At 37.9% G+C, this 9,368-nt stretch overlaps 1 protein-coding gene across 1 annotated transcript in view; it reads right to left on the bottom strand.

Annotated features, from left to right (window-relative positions):
• LOC107681920 (receptor-type tyrosine-protein phosphatase mu) overlaps window positions 1–3,136 on the bottom strand; it is a 250,840-nt gene extending 247,704 nt beyond the window's left edge. Inside the window, exon 1 of the mRNA XM_016478293.1 lies at window positions 2,745–3,136. Coding sequence (XP_016333779.1) covers window positions 2,745–2,817 — 73 coding nt within the window. The 5' untranslated portion in view covers window positions 2,818–3,136. The remainder of the gene's footprint in view (window positions 1–2,744) is intronic.
• Between the last annotated feature and the right edge of the window lie 6,232 nt (window positions 3,137–9,368).

Below are 9,368 nucleotides of genomic sequence, written 5' to 3'. Positions count from 1 at the left end.
CGCACGCGCGCGCGCGCACACACACACACACACACACACACACACACACACACACACACACACACAGAGAGAGGAGAAATCACTCAGAAAGCACAGATAATCATGGCAGCACCCCAGGAAACGTTCTGGAAACGTTATGAACAAACATTCTTCAAGTAATGATAATAGTCTATAGTACGCTATCAAAACATTAGCACAAAAACTATTTACTTATCATAATGTTTTCTGAAACATTTTAGTTGGACGTTCATCTAGGGCTGGACAATAATTCAATATCAATATGTATCGCTGATGAATAGAAAGATCCAAAGATCAGCATTTATCTGAAATAAAAAGCTTTTGTAACATTATACACTATTCCATTCAGTATAATTTTTATTATTTTTGGGGGGAAAGAAATTATAGAAATTAATACTTTTATTTAGCAAGGATGCTTAAAATTGATCAAAAGTGATGATAAAGGCATTTATAATGTTACAAAAGATTTTTATTTCAGATAAATAGTGTTCATATCGATATCGGAATTATATCGTATCGACCGAAATTAAGAAATATATCGTGATATCAATTTTGGCCATACCGTCCAGCCCTACGTTCATCTAATGTTTTTAAGCATTACTACTAACTACTCAGTTCAGATGATTCAGAGAAAACCCATAATATCTGTAAAATTATCAAATTGAACATCGAACCCTTGATGTTTTCTCTAACGTTCACATAACCAAGAATTAACGTTTTTAAAACATTTTTTTTTTAAATTGACCTTTTGAACACATCATCTGCATTCTGAGAAGTAGCATTTTCATAACTTGATGGTAACGTTCACATAATCAAGAATAAACATTTTTTAAAACAATTAAAAAAAAATGGACGTTTTGAAAGTTCTGAGAAGTAACGTTTTCATAAATTAATGGGAATGTTCTAAGAACAGATTTTTATGGGATTCTTTGAAGTACCATGTAATTAATATAGTATTTGAATATGGTAATTCAGTATGGTATTATCTTGTGATATCTTGTTGCTACAATAATCAGGACTGGGTTGGTCCAAAGCTGTTACTTGGCAACCATACCCAAATACTGATGAATGTTGATGAGACGAAATGTTTTTATTAATATTAATCAATTATTAAATGTAGCTATTAAGGTTTTAATAAAGCCATGAGACACTCGAGGACGTACAACAGAAAGCAGAGTAAGAAAATCACTTATTGCTTTAAATATTTGATGCTTAATTCTTCAGAACTTTCTACAGGCTGCTGCTGGAGCTGATCAATCACTGCTGATTTACATCCGATCAGAGCCATCGATGAAGATCAGGCTTGATGAAGAGCAGCACAGCTGGGATGTAAATCAGACCTGATGTACATATGCATACAGTACATACAGTCACTGAGTGAGCCATGCTGCCTCCTACAAGCCATCGGAGGAACTGACGCACAAATACAATGGACCTCCACGAACAGTCACATTACTCCAGCAGCATATGCATGGAAAGTTTCGAAGGTTATAAACTGATATGCAATCACTTGCTGTGATGGTTTGGGTTCAAACAGAGTTTTAATTTCAAAAACACAACCAATATATTAAAAAACACATCACACTCAAGTAATACGATCACTGAATCCGCTCAAAAATGTCAATATTAATATTAAATATCATGCAAAAGTAATGCAATTGCCTTGAAAAACAACTAGTCGTTATTTCATATAAATAGCAATGGAAAAAAAAAACTACTCAAAGTGGCACACATTACGCATCACACATATCGATTTAAACCTCACTAATGTCCCTGTTACACACAAGAAAATCTATTGTTCAGACAGCTAAAACGACCCCTTTTAAACTCCGTTTTACGTCCCTTAGGGCTACAAGAGAACCAAATCGGAGTTACATGGGAACTGATGTGGGCTTGTGTTGCATCCAAAATATGTCCAACGGGCTCTGAATCTTTAAACAGACTATTTGCCACCATATCAAGCAAACACAACTAGAGCTTATTTAAGATCTCCGCTCCTGAACAGCACGAGAATGCACGACATTTCAATGCACTAGAAGCAAATGCAATGCTCACGCGTGCGATGTATTACTTATGCACGTGCATATCAGCATTATGAGGTGTGATTGACAGGTGCCGCCTCAGAATAAACGCCAGAGAAATCCACACAATGCACAAATGTTCCGAAGCTTATTAAAACTTCAGTGAAGCAGCGCAATGTCTGTGGTTTGTTCGAGAGAGCCAAATTACAGCCATTAATAAATCAATCCAACGAACTAATGCGTTTCATTAGACAGAACTCCATAAAGAGTAACGCATCTGAGGTCACATTCCCACACACACACTCTTAAATGCTTCGCCAAAACATATTTCTCTAGAATATTAAAGTTTCTGCGTTTGGGTTTCTAAAGAACTATGAGAAATCATCTGAAGGGCGCAGGCAGAGAGATCTGGACACAAACAGGTGCTTTTCACTGAAGTCCGTTTATAAGATCCAAACACCTGCGGTGATGTTTCTAAATCAGAACACGGAACCCGTCATTACCGGCCTGTCATCAGCGTTCCTCCGCTGCCCATCAAACTTTACGCGAGACTCCGAAACAAGCGCGGAATCACTCGACGCTCGCGCGGCGTGCCGGACCGAGACGCGCAGAGTCGGCAACGCCACGTTTAAGGGAGACCTCGCGATGCCCGAAGCCCAACTCCTGCCAGAGGCGAATCCGAGGGAAACCAGCGCGAGCTCTTACCTTTGAACACCTGCGCTCGCGCGGACACCAGGACGCCGATCGCGGTGAAGAGGCACGCGAAAAGTTTGTCCATCCTGGCGGAGTCGGTTCCGTGAAGCCCGGACTGGCCGTGGGCCGAACTCTGAGCAGGTGCGTCTTTTTTGGGAGGAGGCTGTCGGTCGGTTTCAGGCTCTCGTGGAAGTGTTTCTCCGGCTCTCCCGGAGCCGCGGCGGGCGTGAGTGAATGTGAGGTGTAGATTACCGGGCGGGCGGGAGGATGTGTTCTCCGGTAGAGGGTGTGCGGGAGCTTTGACTGCTCCTCTGGTGTCGTGCTTCTTCTCCTCCCACTGAGAGCGACATACAGCTGGACTCTCGAGTCCGCGTTCATTCACAGCCCGGATTACTGCGAGACTGAAAACTTTACACACGCGCTGAGATCCCGCTTCAGTTCATCTGCTGTTTCAAAGCAGCTATCTATCTATCTATCTATCTATCTATCTATCTGTATATCTATCTATCTATCTATCTATCTATCTATCTATATATCTATCTGTATATCTATCTATATATCTATCTATCTATCTGTATATCTATCTATCTATCTATCTATCTATCTGTATATCTATCTATCTATATATCTATATATATCTGTATGTATATCGCTGTTTATATATATCTGTTTATATATCTATCTATCTGTATATATATCGCTCTGTTTATATATATGTCTATCTATCTATCTATCTATCTATCTATCTGTATATCTATCTATCTGTTTATCTATTTATCTATCATCTATCTATCTATCTATCTATCTATCTATCTATCTATCTGTATATCTATCTATCTGTATATCGCTCTGTTTATCTGTTTATCTATCTATCTGTATATCTATCTATCTGTATATCTATATATATCTGTATGTATATCGCTGTTTATATATATCTGTTTATATATCTATCTGTATATATATCGCTCTGTTTATATATATGTCTATCTATCTATATATCTATCTATCTATCATTTGTATATATATATATATATATATCACTGTTTATATATCTATATATCTATCTATCTATCATTTGTATATATATATCTGTATATATATCACTGTTTATATATCTGTCTATACAGTATATCACTCGATCTATCTATCATTTGTGTATATATATATATATATATATCACTGTTTATATATCTGTCTCTCTATTTATCTATATATATCTGTATGTATATCGCTCTGTTTATATATCCGTCTATCTATCTATATATAGATATCTATAGACTGATGGTCAGTCCCTTCTGTCATTCTGTCCATCCATCTGTAACCCCCACCAGGTCCTACTACTCGCACCCTCTCCGAGCGGGACTCGAACCCGGGTCGCTGACATGGGATGAATGGGAGGCAGGCGCACTAACAAGGAGGCTAAAGACCACAGCCAATACAGTTATAAGCGCATGATGCTTTAATATGTTGGCCTGCTCTTCTCTGGCTGAATATAGTGTCGATGCATGTTTCTAAGATTAGTACGAGTCGTATAACTAACTAATCATTAGCCTGAACCTCAAGACCGTGAGCATGCTGAGTACATGCGTTCATGCTGAGCTCCAGAGCACAACTCTGCAGTAATTAGTCAGACTCGTGTTAAAGACTCGTGTTTCCAGACAGCTTGAGGGTTTGAAGGAACGGCACATAATCGGTGGCAGGAGACAAACTCAGTGCTGGACTGAAATCATACACAAACAATGTCGCTCTATAAGTGAATCATATTTTAAGAAAGAATAGAGATATGGGCGAGATAAAAAATAAAAATGATGGGATTTAACTGCCATAAAACAAGCCAATAAAAACGACCAACACAAAACAGTCAAAAACAGCAAACTAATGTGCAATCATAAAGCCCGTTCAACTGAGAATAGCCTCAAATATGCTATGACTGATATAGGAAATAAAAATGCAATCTTCTTTCGGATCCAGCAGCGAGCGTAATGGCATTTTCTTTTATGAGATTAAGCTACAATAATCCTGAGACGTTATTAAGATAATACTCCCGAGTTACCGTGACAGGATCAGCGCGAGCGGAGCACTTTCATGTAAAATTCACAAACAAGCGCCACAAAAGCCGTTTAACACACTTATTATGTTGCATCAGCGTTCAGCAAAACAACAAAGAAAAGGGAAACTATTTACAAAACTGGCAGAAAGCACAAGTGATTGGCAGCTTTCCCGCGCGCTTTACGAGGCGTCATAACGGCGAATAATTTGTAAGGCCTCCCGCGGAGTCCTGCGGAGAAACACAAAATGTCATGCATCCGTCACTGACATATAACTGCTGCGCTGTAAAGCTGTTCCAGAGACACTAGAACGTTTATTTAGCATGCAGCAGACAGGCCATGGAGCAATTTCCTTAAAGATGCATTAAAAGTGCATGCACATCTGTGAACACACCATGCATTAACTTGATTGAATGCGTCAGTTGTGTCCTGCTAATTAGCTTTCTCCACTGACCTTCCTCAGAGGTCTCAGCATCATTGCTTGATTAGCTGATTGGCGGCCATGTTTAATATTTTGTGTTATCATGTGGCGCTGATTAAATATGTCAGCCTGACCTTGGCTGTGACGGAGCCCTTGAGTGCAATATTAGCTAAACGGACGGACAGCGCAAGGTGAGGCTCGCGCTAAAGGACAGAACGGCCCGCGCTAGACCTCTGTGATTTAAAACTGAAGAAACTCAAGTGAACTGAAAACAGGCTTGTTTGATGTATTTTTGAGGTTGCACCGGTAGAGGGAGCTGCTGTTCCTCAAACGCAAATACATCAGTCAGAATTAGATTTCTGATCAATTTTATTGGCAAGGTGAAATTACTTTTGTGATTTGCCACGTTATAATTACATATCTTGTGTAGTTTTATACTGGAAAATAATATAAAATAATAATTTATTTCCCAGTGCATGAATATAAAATGGTGCCAGAAAAAGTGGACTTGCAAGTCACACTTAAAAATATCTAAATGTTTTTGGAGTAAACAACAAATAAACAAAGCAAGTTTCGTTTATTTCAAAGAATATAATTATATAATTATCATTTTTAAATTAAATTAAATTTTATTTAATTTAATTTTATTAAGGTTTGTATACAATGCCACTATTGTTCCTAATAATTAGTTCTTACTGTAGACCAAAACCAATAAAAGAAATACCTATAAAAAAGAGAACAGTAATGCAATGATATTCAGACATTTATCATTTTCCTCCATATTGCTATTATTTACTTATTTATTTATTGTCTTTTTTATTATTTTTTTTTAAATGTTTTTTATGCAATACCGCTGTTGTTCTTAATTGCTGTAGAGTTAATTGCTGTTAAAATACAGAGAAAAAAAAAAGAAAACAGTAATGCAATGACTTTCAGGCATTTTTAATTTTCCTTCATAGTGCTATAATTAACATATTGCACATATTTTTTTATTTTAATATATTTTATTTTATATTTTATTTTATTTTTAATTGTTGTTAAAATGCCAATATAAAAAAAGAGAACAGTAATGCTTTTAAATGCAGCATTATAATAAATGCAGTAATGCATTTATTTATTTATTTATTTTAATTTTATCCCCTAGAGTTAAACAGTTGAGTTTTACCGTTTTCGAATCCATTCAGCCGATCTCCGGGTCTGGCGGTAGCACTTTTAGCTTAGCTTAGCATAGATCATTGAATCTGATTAGACCGTTAGCATCTCGCTCAAAAATGACCAAAGAGTTTCTATATTTTTCCTATTTAAAACTTGACTCTTCTGTAGTTACATCGTGTACTAAGACCGGAGGAAAATGAAAAGATGTGCTTTTCTGGGCCGATATGGCTAGGAACTATACTCTCATTCCGGCGTAATAATCAAGGAACTTTGCTGCCGTACCATGAGTGCAGCAGGTGCAATGATATTACGCAGCGCCTGAAAATAGTCCCCAGCACACTCCCTGTGCAAGCAGGTGGTCACGTTGGTTATGTTGGCGGAAGTTAGCCTATTTTCAGGGGCTGCGTAATATCATTATTTATTTTGTAGATAGTCTTATTTTTTAGTTTTAGTTAATTAATTAATAACCCTGGTTTCAAACTAGAAAAAATATCTGAGAAGAAAAATAAGTTAATTTTTTTCTAACTGCACTGACGGATATTTTTCCTGTTTTAAGCATAAATTCACTTGATTTTAACACATTTTTCAGAAATACCTCAAATCATTGTGAATCTCAAGTAAATGTTTAAATCTGGATTTAATAATATGTAGATATTTGTACTGGACAACAGAGGAAGAGCATCTGTTTCTCATGCAGAAATCCTGTAGTTCAGTGCCTGGAGCGCCTGATATCTTTATGATTTGGCTGTGTGTTTGTGTGCTCAGTGGCTTTCTTCATAATGTGTTTGTGACAGACGAGGTCAGTCCTTCACATAGCAGCTTAAAGACGACAGAAATAACTTGAGCTGCTGCAGCTGATCTTCTGTTTTTATGATGCGTTCGAAGCTGATTGAGACCTTATCATAACCTGCCCGAATCAAGAGGGCATATTAAAGTCACAATAAAAACCAAGGCTGTAACTCACGATTGTCTTTTTATGGTCTCGTCTCACGGCAGTAAATGTGAAGATCTTATAAATCCCCAGAAGAACATTTTATTGCTCAGGTTGCTCTCTCATAGCTCCAGAAACACATTTCCCAGTAATATCTCATTAAAAAATCAACGGTGTCAACATTTAAGAATATTTTTGGAGCTCGGTCAGTTTATGTAATCAGCTTATATTTTATCAAAACTTTGCATGAGATGGGACTGAGAGAGTAAAGAAATTAAGAGTTATTTAATTAAATTAAGTGTCATTAAAACATCAATTTGTTCAAAAATTGCTTCAAATTATTAAATATTTGTATGCAAAAGCTTTAAAGTGTGTACGATCAGTCATCTTCACAAAAAAAAAAGGTCTGGGTTAGAAACATTTTCATTTCACAATTTTAATTTTGTTTCTATCTAGAGGAAATAATTAAAATATTAAGATTTAATTAGTGATTTGTCTTTGCAATGGAAGTATGTCAGTGGTAAAGTTCAGTTTACTTTCATTATATAATTCACTTTTTATTTAGATGTTTTTCTCATCCGTCAGTAACTCATTTGATGTGAGATAATTGGAAAACCTGTAGAAAAGGATTAATTTTAGAATAACTCAGCATATAAGATATAAAGTTTAGTTTTAGATGCAAATATTAACTTACAAAACCCTATTAATGTGTCTTGTTATTATTATTATTTTATTTAACGTTTGCATGGCAAAAATGCAACATAATTTGCAATCATATTAGATTTTTTATGTCAACACAATACTTCGTTGCAAAAAAAAAAAACGATGGAAAATATGCTTAACTGTATTTTCAGTCATGAGTTGCGATACCGAACAGGACCACATGGTGATGCCAAAAAACCCTAAACCAACCGCCTGCTGACTGCATATATCTACTACAGTACACGGATCCATTCAGAATAACTAAACACAGCAAGCAACATAAACATGACAAATCAAAACATTATCGCGAGTGTGTGTGCAAACAACGTGAATGTACGGAAATGTCTGTGCCTGAGCATAAATATAATGTGCGATCAGTGCGTCAAGAGCACTCATACACGCATTATTATAACGGACTCACGTGTGCTTACTGTACGACTCCTGTACGCCACCGCAGTCGTCTCGTCTTTACCTTGATTGCAGTCTTCATCTACACGCATTATTATAACGGACTCACGCGTGCTTACTGTACGACTCCTGTACGCCACCGCAGTCGTCTCGTCTTTACCTTGATTGCAGTCTTCATCTATCAAAACCCGGTGGGATGTGTTGACAATCCGTTCAGTCTGTACGTCACACACAGGCTAGCGCACGTGACGTGTGAGAGCTCGCGCTCTTCAGAGACAATCACAGAATATGACAGAGCTCGTGTTTAAAAGCCAAACACCGGAATGAATAATTCACTGAAAACGCTCTCTGCAATCTCTGATGTAATCAGCCTAGTTTCCTTTATATTAGCGCTGTTTTGGACGGATTGTTTGAACGCATTCGCTTCCTGCATCATTGGACTGAAAACTTTCCCGGAGTTTAGCAGCTTAAAATTATCTGATCGCAAGCAGAGAAGCAACAGTAATTTGGTGCACAGGAGGCCTTTGATAAATTAAAGTCCCGGTTTATCTCTGCTCCTGTCTTGTCTATTCCAGACCCTGAACGTCAATTCATTGTTGAGGTGGATGCCTCTGATGTCGGAGTAGGCGCGGTCCTATCACAGCGGTCGCACCAGTATGGGAAGGTGCATCCCTGTGCCTTCTTCTCCCACCGCCTGAGTCCCCCAGAATGGAATTACGACATAGGTAATCGGGAGTTGTTGGCGGTCAGGCTGGCTTTGGGGGAGTGGCGTCACCGGTTGGAGGGTGCAGCTCAGCCCTTCCTGGTCTGGACGGATCATAAAAACCTTGAATATATCTGTTCAGCCAGGAGGCTGAGCTCCCGACAGGCTCGCTGGGCCCTCTTCTTTGGCCGATTCAATTTCACCGTGTCTTACAGGCCCGGGTCCAAATATATCAAGCCCGATGCACTTTCTCGTCTGTTCGAGGCCT

Source organism: Sinocyclocheilus anshuiensis, unplaced genomic scaffold (genome assembly GCF_001515605.1).
Source record: "Sinocyclocheilus anshuiensis isolate Anshui unplaced genomic scaffold, SAMN03320099.WGS_v1.1 scaffold2198, whole genome shotgun sequence".
Classification (NCBI taxonomy): Eukaryota; Metazoa; Chordata; class Actinopteri; order Cypriniformes; family Cyprinidae; genus Sinocyclocheilus; species Sinocyclocheilus anshuiensis.
The sequence above is the reverse complement of the archived record's forward strand: the minus strand, read 5'-3'. Positions and strand labels throughout refer to the sequence as shown.